This window comes from Lycorma delicatula, chromosome 5, assembly GCF_047948215.1.
Source record: "Lycorma delicatula isolate Av1 chromosome 5, ASM4794821v1, whole genome shotgun sequence".
In the NCBI taxonomy this organism is placed as follows: Eukaryota; Metazoa; Arthropoda; class Insecta; order Hemiptera; family Fulgoridae; genus Lycorma; species Lycorma delicatula.
The window spans coordinates 175,083,084-175,101,588 of record NC_134459.1 but is presented as its reverse complement, the minus strand read 5'-3'; the positions used below and the strand labels follow the sequence as shown (position 1 = coordinate 175,101,588).

At 31.7% G+C, this 18,505-nt stretch overlaps 1 protein-coding gene across 1 annotated transcript in view; it reads left to right on the top strand.

Moving 5' to 3' along the window:
- The window catches only part of LOC142325604 (uncharacterized), a 55,311-nt gene extending 43,710 nt beyond the window's left edge, over positions 1-11,601 (top strand). Inside the window, exon 12 of the mRNA XM_075367550.1 lies at positions 10,992-11,601. Coding sequence (XP_075223665.1) covers positions 10,992-11,158 — 167 coding nt within the window. The 3' untranslated portion in view covers positions 11,159-11,601. The remainder of the gene's footprint in view (positions 1-10,991) is intronic.
- Positions 11,602-18,505: the final 6,904 nt, after the last annotated feature.

Sequence of the window (18,505 nt, the reverse complement as noted above, 5' to 3'; positions counted from 1 at the left end):
AATTGTCACTTCATGCATTTCCCTCTCCCCATTTGCTTCCCAACTATTGACACGGTGACACGCAAACATGGTGTCAACGTCTTTGCACAACAAGACAGCATCGATAATGATGTTTTTATAGAAATAGCAAAAAGACCAGCACTTTTCAACAAAAAATTAAAGGATTATTTGGACATAAATTTGAAAATTGAAGGATGAGAAGAAATCAGTCGAATAATATTTTCAAGAGCTTGGGATAACTTGTCTTCACAACAAAAAACAGAAGCCGGTAAGTTTTACATTTTAATTTTAAAATTACAATTATTTATTATTAGCTTGACGTGCACTCTAATAGGTAACTACATATTATTACAATTAAAATTTTATCATCTTGCCATGGTACAGCTCCTTGCGGCAAAGTAAAGAATGATGCAAAATAATTGCGTATGTTTGCTGCTAATATAGTTCTATCAGTATATGCAGGTTTTATACTACTTTTGTAGTGGTCATTAATAAGCAGTATTAAAAAATTGAATGCCATCTTTGCAACATACAAAATAGTGTAAAATGCAACACGATCATACTATTATAGCAGCAAAGTCAGGACTGATGTCAAGAGTCCTGTGCGAAACTCGCCATTTATTGCTAAGTATACCGAAAGTGCACTCAACTATACGACGTGCCCTCGTGTGCCAATAGTTGTAAATCTTCTTCACGGTAGTCAATGATTTTCTTGCATATGGTTATAAAATGTGTCTTGATAAACCAAGTGCCTCATCTGCTACCAGATAAAATGACATCTTTTTTCCATTTTTGTCATTAGGCAAAATACAATCATTTGGTATATTTAATTGGTTTGCTGCAACCTTTTACCCATGTTTGAATTCTGAAATATACTGGAATTGCTTGCTGCTCCATCCGCACCTATGTCTATGTACACAGTTTGTAATCTACATCTATCCATGCCATAAGAACAGTTGAAAAAATATTTTATGTAATTAAAACACTATAAACCTATGTTTGCTTGCCGTCTATCGCGCCCAGTATGTTAGGAAAATTTGTCTGTTGGTAAAACCGATTAGAGATAATCAGCCAGCCATCTTCATTATTTTCTGGCATGAATAATCTGTGCAAATTCCTGATTTCTGTACATGTAGACTTTATGATTTCTCATACTGTAGTAGCACCTAACAAATATTCAGATGATATGCTGTTGAAGCGGCGCCGGTCACGAGATATCTGAAATAAAAAACTCTTTTGTTAAGATTGAGTTAGGCAGAATAATAATAATCACTATCATATACACATATATCCTCACAAACACATATAAACATAAATTGCGTAGGTAACTACTTAATTGCCTACCTATTATTAATTGATATTTAAAAATTCAATGATTTTTTATATTCTAAGTATTTATTTTCAGGTAAACTGTTACAAAAAGGGTGGAAAAATGTAAGAGCTTGTTTCTCATGTGAGCTACGAAAACAAAAAAACTATCAATTCAGGTCAGGCCTCTAAGAGGAGAAGAAAGTACATCTATTTTGAACAACTTTTATTTGTTCTCCCAAGCATGGAGACTTGAGAGTCCACAGGAAATGCAGCCTCTGTACAGGAAGGAGATTGCGAAGAAGATAGTGGAGATATTGATTATCTCTTTGCTGTGTACCACAGCAAAAGCAACATATCCGAAAGAAAAATTAAATAAAAAACCCTACAAAGAAATGCTTCTGGGCATATTAAATAAAAACAAGAGCTGACGAAAATAAATTGATTGAGGTTTTAGGGAAAAATAAAAATGAATATGATGACAATGAAAAGGGAAAACATTTTGCACTGTCTCTGGTGCCATTGTTAAAAGCAGTCCCAGAGGAGAATAAATTAGAGTACATTAGAAGTCCTAATTAGAATAAATTAGTAAAGATTTTACAAATTTTTCAGGATGTTCAAAAACAAAACTCTGTCAGAATGATACAATCCACATATTTCTCTCAATAACTGGGCCCATCTGCGCAAGGTCAGTTTGGTTGCAGTTCAGGCGCACAGCAAAATTATACCATCTACAAGTCCTCAATATTCTCAGATCAAACCCAAATATTCTGTCTCCCTATTACCGCCGACTCCTCAAAACCCGGTATATTATTCTAATTCAACTTCACCCGAAGACTCCTCAGCTACATAAAATATTATTTAATCCTATGTTTCACAATTTACTCGTGGCTCTAATGAAGATTCTGAAGTGTATGACATTTACCAGGATTACACGTGAGCAGTAATTTAATGGGTGGTAGTACGCATCACCATCATCACCACTTATACACTATTAATTTGTTAATTTGCAGCTATTTAGTTATTAAAACGATTAAAATTACTTATTTTTATTTACTTACCTTAAATTTACAGCAAGTCTTTCTTCAGCTGGGACAGAAAATTTCATTTTTGTATGTTATTGCAGTTAAAAGTTGCAGTAATTCATCAGAACTTTCAACACATTTGAAAAATGTCTTTGTTTATGAAACATATTGTAAAGCTTTCCACTTATTAGCCTGTTACTCCAAAGGGGGTGTACCCAGTATTCTTTTTTACAATATTGGCTTTTATGTCTCATGAGTTTGCAGATAATAACTGACTGACTGTCTTCAAAATCCATATTGACAAATAATGCTTGAATTTAAAAAAAAGTTTAGCGACTCATTCTTCATGAGCACACTCCTTTTTGATGATGTGACGTGACAGTGTCTGAAACCTTTTTATCACGATGATAAAAATCATCCGTGCATGCTAGCTCTTAGGATAAAATTCACATAAACATTATTCAGAATCAAGACACTTTTATCGTCTTATTATACAGTTTTCTTTTATATATATTTAGTGATCTCTTGCTAATTAATCAATAATAGAAAACTAAAAAGACCACAGGTTCTCATCATTAGGCGACTCAATGGTCTGGTGGAAGGATAGTTACTGTGAAACAGAATGAAGTAAAGGCAGAACGGAATAAGAATGTCAGTAATAAAAAAGAAGCCTTATAAAGCTTTATTTGAGATACACTCTTATGAACCAATCACTCTTATGATAGTCTTGTCTGAAAATATTGGTATAATGTAAAGAGAGACTAAAAAGAGGTATAAAAGAGCATTTTAATATAATATTTAATTTTAATCCTATGCTCTGGATTATTAATAATTTAAAAATTTGAAAAACATTGTCCTAAACATGTTTTCTTAGTTATTATAAACAGAATTCAGCTACTGAGAAGTTTCCTTTAAAATATCTTTAGCTCATTTTCAGTCTTAATTTTTTTATTTTGTTATACATGTGTATTATTAATGCAATTTTTTTTTCAAATTTTATTACATTAAAATTTAGAATTAGAAATTTAAAATTCAAATTTTTATGTGTAACACAAACAATTATAACATTGAATCTAATGTTTAACTTGTGAGCAGAAATAAAAACCATTAAAAGATCACATCATTCATGATTAAATAAAGTTGATGCTTTGTATCATGTTTGTACACGATAGCAAACTAAAATGATTGTGGCAAAGGTAATAAATTTAAATAATAGTAAGAAAATCTCGGTAAACTACTTTACTTTCGCAGATGACCTGATGATCTAATTATATTTTGAAAGATGATATGAAAATACAGGCTTACAAATCTCTTAAAAAAAGCCCCTAATACATGTATAACAAAAAAGAATGTTCTTAAAAACCTCTAAAAATTGAAATGCGGCTCTATTTGAAAAATTTAAGCATCTAGGTGAAATTATACCACCAAATGGGTAAGATAGAATGAGAAATGCTTATAGATTAACAAATAATATTTACAAAATAAAAAGTCGCTCTTTATCAGTTCCAAGATTAGACACTATATTGTAATAAGAATGGAAAGTTTATATGCAGAATAAAGGGTGAAAATAAAAATAATAAAATACAAAATGAATCGGATTATAATTTGAAACATGAAAAAGCACTGAAACAAATTATCTTAGCATGGCCTAAACAAAAAAAAATTAATAAAGAGTAAGAAAAATACATAACATATAATTATAAAAATAGTGTAGTAGATACATTTGCGAAAGAATATGATCAAAAAGAAGATTTGTATTTAGTTTACAAATTAAATACCATGTGATTCAAAAAGGACTTCAAAACTTAAAAGCATACAAAAATTTATTGAGATGAACATACAGATTTGGTTGAGGTCTCATTTCATGGAAAAACACCAAGTTTTGTTACCCAACATTCAGTTTGGTACAATATCGTACAATTTGTAATGCGACATTTATCCCTCCTGAAGTCGATTTCATTCCAGACTAGCCAACAAGTGGTGTGTTAACTACGGTGTTAATTTAAAGTCAACAAGATCAGCAGGCAAAGGTTCATAAACACGATCTTTAATGAAATCCCACAAGAAAAAATCTAGTGGGGGTCAAATCTGGGGAACAAGGTGGCCTGCAAGTGGACCTTCATGACCGATCCACAGACCTGAGAAATAGAGAATCAAGAAAATCTCGCTCGGACTTCTAGGTGATAGTGAGGTGATGCCCCCTGTCTTACTGATAGTAATGGCATGCATCTTGGTCATCATTATCTAACTGAGGAATTAGAAAATTTTGAAACACATGTAGATAAACGATACCATTTACAGTCATCTCCTGAAGAAGAACTGGCTGTAGTCTTTTGTTTGCTTAGGGAAAAGAAAAACATTGATATACACAGATGCTACATACCTTGCCGCTGATGTGAAATGTTCACTCATCACTAAAAATCACATCATCTAAAAATGTATCGTCTGCAGTTCTATCCATCATTTCCACACAAAACTGCAGCCAAGCAAATTGTCGTCATCTGTAATGTAGTGAACCACAGTTAGTTTGTATGGCTTCAAGCGCAATTGTTACGTAATGTGAGCCAGTCTTTTGTGGAATGCCAATCTCACATGACACACAGAGTTGATTCTTCGGATTACATGCAAAGCCTTCTCTGAGTTGTTCCACAGTAGCTTCAGGGATCTGTGGATGTCCTGGTGATTTTCTGTGTTTAACAAACAACCTGTCTCAACAAAAGTTTGGTGCCAAGAGTAAATTGTGTGCCTAATAGGAGGCTCCCTACTGTACTCTACTAAAATTACGTTGAGCTGTGGTTGCTGACTGCAAATTGTGAAACCAAAACGCACAGCAAGCATGTTCCGCACCACCAAAACTCGATATGTTTAGCTATGAAATGAGACCTCGACCAAATCTGTAAGTTAACTAAAAAAAATGTTATATGCTTTTAAAATTTTGAAATCCTTTTTGAATCGCCTGGTATTTGAATATCTAAGTGTAATGAGATATTTTGTACAAAGTTAAAACGGTCTTTCAAAAATATTTCTCGTATTATATCTGAATTTATGAAAATGGAAATTAAATATGATCAGTGCAGAAATTTAATTTGTAACAATAACAAATTAATAAATAAGAAAATAATTCAATAATATTTGAAATTATTAAAAATATGTTAGCTTAGATTAGAAAAGTATTTAAAAATTTAAGTTTGCCTTATTCTCACTTTAGTGAAAAAAGTTTTATGTTTTTAGTCCACGATTGGATATAAAAATGTTATTACTACATGGAAATATATGTAGCTCCTCGCTTCAGATCACTGGGTGTGGATGTTGATTAAGCTCTCTTATCTATTACTCCAACATTGCACTTCCTCCATCTTGCCTGTCTGTAACTTTCTCTTAATATTCAAGATAGTCTCTCAACTTCTACTCTCATCTCCCCAAACCATCTTAATCTACTTTTCTTATGTTTAATACACTACATTCGAATCGTCACAGTTCCTTATTCTAACCGCTTTTTTATTTTCAAGGAGCATAATTTAATCGATTGAAATTTAACCCTGATAGTTTTATCATCGACACAAAATCATTAAATTCATTTCCCCTTGAATAATTGTTTTAATATTCCTTGTTATAATTTTTATTATTTCATTAAATATAGTTAATAACACGCTCTTTACTTATATTAAATCATTCACACTCATTCCAACTCATCGGTTGATTTATAATTAGTTCTTTAATCGAGTTGATGATGCTCTTTTTGTTCATAACTGTTTTAGGCATCTTCACATCGAGAACAGCTAAGGCAAGTAGATTCATCATTTCAGTCTCTCTATTCTGTTTAGAGTAATACTTTTAGGAATTTTTGTGCATCGCCTATTAATGCTATTCCTATATAGTTTTTTTTTTTTTATAAACAGTTTTACTATAATCTGTTCTCTGATCATCTAATACTCACCTTTTTTTCTTAATGTATTGGAACACTGTTTTATCTGGACCCAGAGCTTCTCGTCCACCTTATTTTTGGCCCCTCCCTCACCAGTTTATTTTGAGTTAACTGATCCACGTTTATCCTGTTGGTCACTGACACCTTATTACTATTCACATCCAACAAGTTTACAGATCACCTCTTAATATCTTCTGGGGTTTTCAAAATATTCTCATCTTTATTCTTTAATCTGATCACGTCACTAAGCAGTTATGTGGTATAAGTGAGAACATGTCAGATCTGTAACCATGGACACAATCAGTTCGAATCTGACTTCATGTACATATTTTTTTTTTAAATTAAATATATTGATTTATTTATAAAATTAATTTCTGTAAAAATTTTTAAATGAAAATGTAAAGTAAATAAAATTTTATTTCACTAATAACTTCTGACTTTTTCATTTTTTTTCTATTGTTATTATTGAATTATTATTTATTAAAATAAAAAAAGTATACATATATGAAGTCGATTTGAACTGGTATGCCTTCCACTTGTAATATCCAAATATTTAATTAAAATTTAATGCTGCTATAACTCTGGATGAAAATAAGTATCGCTAATGATAAATCACTAAAAAGCTCTCAATGAGGGCTTATTACTGCAGTTAAGAAAAGTCCAAATTCTAAATTTTTTGATTTTGGGCTTTTCAGACACTTTTAGTCCAGTCAATTGCAAACAAAAGGGGACGTGCACAACTAGATGTTACAACAGTCTGACATCTAAAATTTCAACATTCTATGGCTAAAATCGTTTCTGAGTTATGTGAGATGCAGATGTCATGCTGAAACTAGTCAAAATGGATTCAGGGATGGTAAAAATTGATATTTCCATTTAAATCTGAAATTTTTTGTGATCACAATTACTTTTGTTACTTTCTACAAGGAAGTAAAAGCCCTTCTCAAATTGATAATTCTTATTCAATTACTTTTTATTTTTTTTTTGCCTTCAGTCATTTGACTGGTTTGAGCAGCTCTCCAAGATTCCCTATCTATTGCTAGTCGTTTCGTTTCAGTATACCCTCTACATCCTACATCCCTAACAATTTCTTTTACATATTCCAAACGTGGCTTGCCTGCATAATTTTTTCCTTCTACCTCTCCTTCCAATATTAAAGCGACTATTCCAGGGTGCCTTAGTATGTGGCCTATAAGTCTGTCTCTTCTTTTAACTATATTTTTCCAAATGCTTCTTTCTTCATCTATTTTTCGCAATACCTCTTCATTTGTCACTTTAACCACCCATCTGATTTTTAACATTCTCCTATAGCAGCAACACATTTCAAAAGCTTCTAATCTTTTCTTCTCAGATACTCCAATTGTCCAAGTTTCACTTCCATATAAAGCGACACTCCAAACATACACTTACAAAAATCTTTTCCTGGCATTTAAATTAATTTTTGATGTAAACAAATTATATTTCTTACTGAAGGCTCGTTTAGCTTGTGCTATTCGGCATTTTATATCGCTCCTGCTTCGTCCATCTTTAGTAATTCTACTTCCCAAATAACAAATTTCTTCTACCTCCATAATCTTTTCTCGTCCTATTTTCACATTCAGCTTTGTTATTTCTACTACATTTCATTACTTTTGTTTTGTTCTTGTTTATTTTCATGCGATAGTTCTTGCGTAGGACTTCATCTATGCCTTTCATTGTTTCTTCTAAATCCTTTTTACTCTCGGCTAGAATTACTATATCATCAGCAAATCGTAGCATCTTTATCTTTTCACCTTGTACTGTTACTCCGAATCTAAATTGTTCTTTAAAATCATTAACCGCTAGTTCCATGTAAAGATTAAAAAGTATCGGAGACAGGGAACATCCTTGTCGGACTCCCTTTCTTATTACGGCTTCTTTTTTATGGACTTTAATTGTTACTGTTGCTGTTTGGTTCCTGTACATGTTAGCAATTGTTCTTCTATCTCTATATTTGAACCCTAATTTTTTTTAAATGCTGAACATTCTATTCCAGTCTACTTTATCGAATGCCTTTTCTAGGTCTATAAACGCCAAGTATGTTGGTTTGTTTTTCTTTAATCTTCCTTCTACTATTAATCTGAGACCTAAAATTGCTTCCCTTGCCCCTATACTTTTCCTGAAACCAAATTGGTCTTCTCCTAACACTTCCTTCACTCTCCTCTCAATTCTTCTGTATAGAATTTTAGTTAAGATTTTTGATGCGTGACTAGTTAAACTAATTGTTCTGTATTCTTCACATTTATCTGCCCCTGCTTTCTTTGGTATCATTACTATAACACTTTTTTTGAAGTCTGACGGAAATTCCCCTTTTTCATAAATATTACACACCAGTTTGTATAATCTATCAATCGCTTCCTCACCTGCACTGCGCAGTAATTCTCTAGGTTTTCCGTCTATTCCAGGAGCCTTTCTGCCATTTAAATCTTTTAATGCTCTCTTAAATTCAGATCTCAGTATTCTTTCTCCCATTTCATCCTCCTCAACTTCCTCTTCTTCCTCTATAACACCATTTTCTAATTCATTTCCTCCGTATAACTCTTCAATATATTCCACCCATCTATCGACTTTACCTTTCGTATTATATATTGGTGTACCATCTTTGTTTAACACATTATTAGATTTTAATTTATGTACCCCTAAATTTTCCGTAACTTTCCTGTATGTTCGTCTATTTTACCAACGTTCATTTCTCTTTCCACTTCTGAACACTTTTCTTTAATCCACTCTTCTTTCGCCAGTTTCCACTTCCTGTTTATAGCATTTCTTAATTGCCGATAGTTCCTTTTACTTTCTTCATCACTAGCATTCTTATATTTTCTACGTTCATCCATCAGCTTCAATATATCGTCTGAAACCCAAGGTTTTCTACCAGTTCTCTTTATTCCGCCTAAGTTTTAAGAATTAAAACTTAAAAGAATAGATTTAAGAATTTCCTTTTTAACATTCTCCCATTCTTCTTCTACATTTTCTACCTTATCTTTTTTACTCAGACCTCTTGTGATGTCCTCCTCAAAAATCTTCTTTACCTCCTCTTCCTCAAGCTTCTCTAAATTCCACCGATTCATCTGATATCTTTTCTTCAGGTTTTTAAACCCCAATCTACATTTCATTATCACCAAATTATGGTCGCTATCAATGTCTGCTCCAGGGTAAGTTTTGCAGTCAACGAGTTGATTTCCAAATCTTTGCTTAACCATGATATAATCTATCTGATACCTTGCAGTATCGCCTGGCTTTTTCTAAGTGTATATTCTTGTATTATGATTTTTAAATTGGGTGTTTGCAATTACTAAATTATACTTCGTGCAAAACTCTATAAGTCGGTCCCCTCTTTCATTCCTTTTGCCCAGCCTGTATTCACCCACTATATTTCCTTCCTTGCCTTTTCCAATGCTTGCATTCCAATCTCCAACTATTATTAAATTTTCATCTCCTTTTACGTGTTTAATTGCTTCATCAATCTCTTCGTATACACACTCTACCTCATCATCATTATGGGCGCTTGTAGGCATATAGACGTTAACAATCGTTGTCGGTTTAGGTTTTGATTTTATCCTTATTACAATGATTCTATCGCTATGCGTCTTGAAATACTACACTCTCCTCCCTATCTTCTTGTTCATCACGAAACCTACTCCTGCCTGCCCATTATTTGACGCTGAGTTAATTACTCTAAAATCACCTGACCAAAAGTCGCCTTCCTCTTCCCACCGAACCTCACTAATTCCTACTATATCCACATTTACCCCATCCATTTCCCTTTTTAAATTTTCTACCCTACCAACCTTTTTTAAGCTTCTAACATTCCACGCTCCGACTCGTAGAATGTTATCTTTTACTTTTCTGGTGACCCCTTCCTTAGTAGTCCCCACCCAGCGACCCAAACGGGGGACTATTTTACCTCCGGAATATTTTACCAAGGTAGGCGCCTCCATTATTGTTATGTGAAAATGCAGAGAGCCACATTTTCTTGGAAAAAAAAACAGCTGTAGTTTTCCATTGCTTTCAGCTGCGCAGTACTCAGAGGACTGAGTGATGTTGATATGGCCGTTTAAGTCATTGTGACTCACACCCCTAACAACTACTGAAAGAGCTGCTGCCCTCTTTCAGGAATCATTCCTTAGTCTGGCTCTCAACAGATACCTCTCCGATATGGTTGCACCTTCGGTCCAGCTACTCTGTATCCCTGAGCACTCAAGCCCCCTCACCAACGGCAAGGTCTCATGCTTCATAGAGGAGGACTTTTTATTTATTTGTTCATTTATTAATACTGATATAAGTAAAATCAGTGGATGAATATCCATTGATACAAATAAAGTTATTTAGAAAATTAGGCTTAATTTATTTTAGTGAAATTAATCTTTTTAAGTATCATATTATTCCTCTGTACTTACAAATTATATTTTAAATTCTATTAAAATAAAACTTAATTCTGCCGTAATACTAATACTTACCTTATTAAGGTAGGTGTCTTATCTCAATTTTCTGTACTAGATGGTTTTTATTTCAATAGAATTTTGTGTGTGTGTGTGTATGTGTGTGTGCATGCACGTATGCCCTTGTTCGTTTGTAAGAAGGGAAGTGTAGAGCATTTTATGTAAAGTAAAATATTTATTTTAAACAATTATAAAGGATAATATATGTAAAATAAATGAAGGATGTAGAGTATTTTATGTTACTGTAAGACTTCACATTTTGAATTTCTTTTATAGGTCATAATCGTGAGACAGCTGTCACAATAGATGCGTATATTCCTCTGCAAGCTTGGCAATTATATAAATGTGACGTTAGTCCTAAGTTAAAACTGTTGGGTTTAAACAAATTAAAACGGCCGAGAACATCCAGTGCAATTTGGAACACACCACCTTCATTAAAATAAATCTATTCTATATTTTTAGTTTTGAGAAAATGTATATTTTATTAATTTTAATTTTGTTTTACTTAATAAAATAATTTACAGTGTGACGTGATCATAAATAATGATTACATCGCATATATAATTTTTATAATAACGATATACACATAATATTATGCGGTAATGATAACTATTATTTATCTTGTTTTTAGATTTCTTTAATTTTGTTATTTTATTTGGTTCCTAGAATCTAATATCCAGTATTGCTTTTTTATAAAATAACATTTTATGTCTTTCATTTAAAATATTTCACGAAGCACCGCAAACTAATTTTAGATTTTTTTGTCAATGGTACAGGTACAGTCTGGTTTTAGAAAAAGGTTTCTGTGAAACAAAAGATTTTTAAGATTATTAAAAAAAAATTGTAATAAAATTATTTAAAGAAAATACACAAGAATTAAGATTTATTTGTTCCAGATTATTTTGAACAATTTCATAGTGACAGTACAGTTTATAGTTAAAAGTAATTAACATTAAATTGTACAAAATATCATAATATAAAAATATTTAGGTTTACTGCTTATTATTCCTTTTAGTGTCAGAATGTTTTTAATAAAAATACTCTAATATGTCCGTTGTTTTTAAATAATTTTGCAAACATTTACTGTATGAGCTATCAAATTTTCATAATGATTGGAATTGATAATTGTTAAGGGAATGTTTCCTCTCTAATATTAAAATAATCAGTAAATGTTTTACTGCAATTACAAATTTTTTATGATGGAATGAGTAGAAAGTTTTATGTTGAAGTTTATGTTTGTTTTATGCCATGTTTAAAAACAATTGCAAGTGCTGTTTTTAAGAGCACGTCTTAAAAACAGCAATTGCAATTTAATTTAACAGATGGTAAGTTTAAAAATTCTGGGAGGGCGCCAGAAAATTTTTGATTCTCAATGTGGATGGTGGGCAAAATTTTTGAGAATCAATGATTCATATCATTTACTACTTATTTTACATACACACAAAGTTTGCACCATTTTATATATAAAAAAAATGAAACCTTTATTTTATGAACATTAAAAGGATCTGTGCTGGCAATAATTGCTCTGTATTTAAGTTTGTAAACTTAAATATCTGATATGGACACCATATGACTTACTTGTATACCTATTAAATTACATATACATATTGTTTTAAAATAAGTGCATACAATTTTATTTCATTAATAACTTCTGATATTTTTAGTATTTTTTTTTTATTGTTATTATGCAATTATTATTTATTGTAAATTTTTTTTGCAATCAGAGGCTAATAATTATTAATAAATCAATATATTTAAATTAAAAAAAAAAGGAGATGAAGTCTAATTCGAATCGATGTGCCTTCTCCGTATAAGATCCAAACATTTCATTAATTAAAATTTCATTTAGCTATAACTCTGGAACCGATGAAAATAAGTACCACTTATGATACATCGTTGAAAAGCTCTCAATGAGGGCTTATTACCGCAGTGAAGAAAAAGTCCAAAATGCAAATTTTTTTGGATTTTGGCCTTTTTTTTATATTTTTGGTTCAGTCAATTGCAATCAAAAGGGAAGGTGCACCAATAGATGTTACAACAGTTCCAAATCCAAAATTTCAACATCCTATTGCTTATTGTTTTTGAGTTATGCGAGATACGTACGTAGGCGTCACACCGAAACTTAAAAATGGGTTCATGATAAAATGGATATTTCCATTGGAAAACTGAAATATTTCGTGATTACAATACTTCCTTTACTTCGTACAAGGAAGTAAAATAAATAATAAATATATGTATATAAATGTATAAATTAACTTTGGCATGCACATGGTTCCCACAGACAGGAAAAGTCAGGAAATATAAACTCGGTCAGGAAAATCGAAGCAAAAAAATTCAGAGGTGGCTTTTCCATCAACAAATGTTTTCTTGTAGAGAATTTGCACGAAGAGACAATAATTTATCTACAAAAAGTTTTTATGGGGTTGTAGATGCTGGGGAGACAAGGAGAATGTTTTCATTGCCAAAAAAAATTCTCATTGTGGCGAGAAGCTCTAGAAGATGATATGAAGAATGTCTTGTAGAACAAAATAGAGCCCTGAAATGGAAAATGCAAGCAGAAATTAAAAAACTGCAGGAAGAAAGGAAAATGTTGAGAGATACAATCTTGGCAGAAGAACAGATAGCTACCGAAGTTAAACTTGTAGAAAAGGGCAAACCATTAGGAACCTAAAGATATTGAAGAAACGTTGCCCTAGGTTTTATACATAAATAAGTACCAAACATATATTAATTCATCCAAGAGTAGCATTATTTTATACGTTTTTTATTATAAAAATAATAAAATATATAGGGACATATGTATCCCTATATGTATTTATACCTAAGTTATAAAACCAAGCTTGATGAAGATGAAATGTCTTCGATGTGTTAAGGCGTGGTAGAGGCATAGTTTGCTGCAATTTGACCGTTAAATAAGCAAATCAGATATCGCTTCAAAAGCAGCACGGTAGTTTTCTGAATGCTTCTCATCCCCCTTTCCTGCATCACATGTATCAGATCTAGGTTCGCCAAAAGACAAATTGAAGTGTGTAACTAAAATATGATTGTAATAACTTGCTTTCAAAGTTACAAAATTTCTCGGGGAGTTTATTTAATGTACATTCTTCTATGTACAATTTGTGCATTTTCGATGTAGACAGAGATGAGGAGAGATATTTTTTGTAATTTGTATATTATATATACAAATTATACAATTTATATCTTTTTCTCGCTTGTTTGGTATAAGTTAACCAAAGCTGTTTTGCACGCAGGTATTCTTTTACCTTCCGATATGACCGCAGACTTATGTTTTACAGCACCTTTTCTGGTTCTCTTTACGGGGAGCTTTTTCAATATTATTAAACAACAATGCGTTTTTAGCATCAACATTTATTTCATAAAAAGATCTTAAAATAGATTTCTGTTTTTCTTTGTCAAAATTATCTGAACACTTTAAACTGCCATTATTGTGACATAAGATTCCGAGTTTTATAGTTTTCTCTGGAACAACTTTTCCTTTATAAGAAACGTAGTTTTACCCCGCTTCTCTTATAATTGCTCATTTCTTCTTTCATTCACTAGGATTTTTTTTTCAGGGGGTTTTCATAAACAAATGGTTTCTGTTTTTTATTTGGACTTGGAAGTTCTCTTTCAAGAGCAGACTCATTTAATAACTCCTTGTTAGATCTATCATTGTGGCTTAGGCCTAAGTTACTATCACCGATTCACGATAATCTGGCTCACACAGATCGCTTGAGTCATCTCCAAAAATATTGGCATTATTGAGAGAACTACTTTCCGATATACAATCTGAAAAATAATTAAGAAATTAGAACCGTTATATGGAAAGTAATCCTTGATTATAAGACAAAAAATGTAGGCCTAAACTTATAAGATTATTCTCGGTCTAGAATAAACTTGTTCTTAAAATTTAGGAAGTCTATTGTATCATTAGGAGGTTTTAATGACGGTAAGCAAATGAATAGCACATTCCTTTGTTTGTTGGGTGAACAATGAAAATAGTAAACAAGATCTAAACAAGTAAACAGATCTAACTGCCTCACATGAAAATGAAGTACAACTCATATAAAGAAACTATTAGTTATATAGAGTTCATTTTTAATTTTTGTAATATATCTTATCTTATTTCTTTTATTTCGTAACCCATTTTTTTTTTTTATAATGTACTTAATGAAATAGACAAATATTCTATAAGCGCATAAAATTATTTTTGAAAAACCTAAAATTTAGGTTAATATATTTCCAAGCTATAATTTATCCAGTTTATCTGCCTTAAAATAAATTATATACATTTTAAAAGGATTACTTACAGTAATTATGTTTTTCTTCAATAACAAGTTTTAGGTGAAGTTTGTGTTTCTGGTATGTTAGTTTCTTCTGTTGATTTAGTTGTCAATATATCTGAAGTTTTATCATTATTTAGCCCTTGCAAAGCTAAATTAAGTAACATTTTTCCTCTGGCACTCATATTTGCATTACAAAATATAATTATTTACGATGCAGATTTTAAATAGTTTAAAGGAGTGTTATAAGTTTAGAAGAAAAAATGATTATTAACATTTTTTCACAGCTTTTAAAAAATAAATATGTATTAGTTTTGTTTCTGAATTATTTAAAATTTTGAAACAAACATGATTAGTATTGTGTAGGCAGGAATTTTAGACGGGTATATCCATCATTTAACATCAATCCAAGACACAATTGCATTACAATTTTGATTTTTTTTTGGAAGTGTCTTAACCGGTTATGACATGTTCACATTATTCATCTATAGTACTTTGCCATAAGTTATTAGTAATATTACATCTGATCGTTGATTAATTCTGTTAGTCCCTGGTGAAAAAATTACATCGGTCAAATATTTAAAAGATATTGTTGAAAGTATTTATCCGTGAGGTGAAACAAATTCTAATACTGTAAGACTGTTTAACATATTATAATCTATTTAATTTTTTGCAAGATTCACTGCATGAATACAGCAAATATTTGATATCGAATAGTTAAGAAAAGGTGATTTTTCCAAGATCAGTGGTTTCATAATCACCTGAGGGATCACAGAAGCGGCAAGAGGGCCTGTTAAGGAAACAAGCAAGAGTGCAATCGGATTGTTCGTTGAGACATACAGTCTCGGTTACTCAAAGCAGACAGGAATAATTGAAGTTGTACCGCATAGTACACTAAATGAGCAATGTGCAGGGATTTGTTGAACTGCACAGAAGACGAAATTGTTAAAGAAGTTATGGACTGTGAGTTGCATGTTGACGACTGAATACACGATGAAACCGAGAGGTTGTTGTATACCCTCCATGTCGCATGTCTTGACGTATAACAAACCTGTGTCCTTATAAAATAAATATTTCACAGGCTAGATGTTCTTGTTCATCCCAATACCATCGCAATATTATGGATGTCAGAAATTCAGACATATGGATCTGTTGCACCTGGATAATCCGTGCAGGAATCCACCGGTTTGTATTAATTATATTCGATCTCACAGTGCAAGATTATGAAACTGTCCGAAATATAAGGAAGAAGTAACAGTAGAAAAAGACCGTTCAAGAAGGTCAGCTACTTTGAAGCGAGAAAAATTGTACATAGCAGGATGCCAAAGACCACATCTTATGCGCAGCTTGCTGCCTCCTTCAAACCAAAGAACGTTATTACAGAGCTGGCACCAGCCTTAGCAAGTTTAGTAGAATGGATCATTAATCTACAGTGAAAGAATCTAACAACAGCCCAAAACCGTCGAGGATATCAACAGACTTCATTAAATAAAACAGTTCTCTGCCAAGAAATGAACCTATGATTGGTTCCAAGGCGAAGGAAAATGAAGCCAAAGTTCAAAAGAAGCCTGAAGCAAAAGATAAAACTGAAAAAAATCCTCATTCAGGGAAATAAGAAAAAATAAATCAAATTTTTTTTAAAGATGTGGGACCGTATAATGGAGCCTTCAGAAGCTGGGAGGTCTTTAATTGAGAGGGCAAGCATTTCAGCCACCCCTCAAGCTACAGCGGGGAATAAATCGAATCCTGACTCCGATGCATTGCTGACCGCACCATCTCATCTGATGTCGGTAGCAAGACATCTTGTGTAATTTCTGTGGAGGATCAGAAGGATACATCTCCGAGGCTCAGAATTCGACATCGACAGTATGGTCCAAGGGTAAACCGAGGCGATCAGATAGTTCTCATGTGTTTTTGATATACTTGTTGACTTAATGTTTTGTTATTTTTTGACATTTCATTATAAATAGTTTGTGTGTTTTTACCAGGAGGCGAAAGAGATTTTTTTTGGACATTGAAAGCAGCGATAACCACAGTAGTTGATGCCCCTAAAACTGAGAAAAAAGAAGACAAATCGATAAAAACGTTTTTAAAAAAAATCTCACCGCTGTTATTGCACACAAAATGATTGTCATAATGTATTGTGACATTTGTGTAAATTTTAATTAAAAGTTTGTGTATATACAATTTTATTAAAAGCTTTTATTTAACTCGCTTTAGGAATAATCAGATCTTGCAACTGCTATATCTTTTGATCTGTCGTATGAAAATCAATGAAATTTGGTACACGTATGTAACTTCGATGTGTAAAAATAATTTTTTTTCTTTTTTTTAGTCTTAAAAAATATTACAAAAATATATTTGATTACATATAAGAAATTATTTTTTAAAAAAAGCTTTTATTTAACTAATATTAATATTAACATTAATCAAAAAAGGAAACAAATTAGAAAAACCTCTAAAAACTAAAAAATAATTAAATCAAATTGAGAATTTTAAACAAAAAAATATAATATATTAACAAATATAAAAATGCACTGAAAAGTAAAAAATAAATTATATAAATATCTAATAAATAACCAGTAATTAAAAAATTTAATTATATTTATAAAAAAAATTAATTATATTTTTTTGTTTAAAATTCTCAATTTGATTTAATTCTTATTTTTTACTTTTTAGAGAGGTTTTCTAATTTGTTTCCTTTTTTATTAATATTAGTTAAATAAAAGCTTTTTTTTATCCTTAATATATAAGAGCATTAAAATTAGTATATTATTTATTTATGTAAAAATGAATGTGAGAGAAAGTATTTCCTGCGAGCTTCACAACAGGCTAAGCGGAATTATCCAACACGAAATGTAGAACTCAAGGGCGTTGATTTATACCAGGCCGATTTAATGGAAATGTTACCGTACTCTAATATCAATAAAGGATATAAATATAAAATGACTAGGATTGTTTTCCAAAAATTCCCTTTCGGCACGCCGGAAAACGGAGGTAGATTTCACCGTTGCTAAGTAGGGGATAAAAAATATTTCAAATTTACTCAATACAACAACGGTTACATGTGAAAAATGGTTTCACATGTTTAGCATATGACAAGCCCCATCTTACAATTCCAGCAAAATTTTGGACATCCCTTGCCGTAAGGGTTGGTCATATCAAAAATTGTTACAAACGACCGCAAAACCGATTCGATACTCTCCCTATTAAGGGAAGTATGACTCCCCATTTTTCCACCCCCTGGGCCAGTGGTTGGTGATATCAGAAAACTTTACTTCCATAAATTTTAGGCCCTTATCCAAAAAAAAAATTGTAGGAACTTTAAACGAATTCGGTATTTTACTTAGTAAGAAAATTATAGCGTTATTTTGTTTTTTAGAAAAAGCCCCACCCACATGGTCCGATTTTGCTCATTAACGAACTCGACCGAAATTTTGGGTCGTTATATTTTATGTATCAATTTTAAAGTGATTGAAGCAAAATTACGTTAGTTACTGTGTCCAC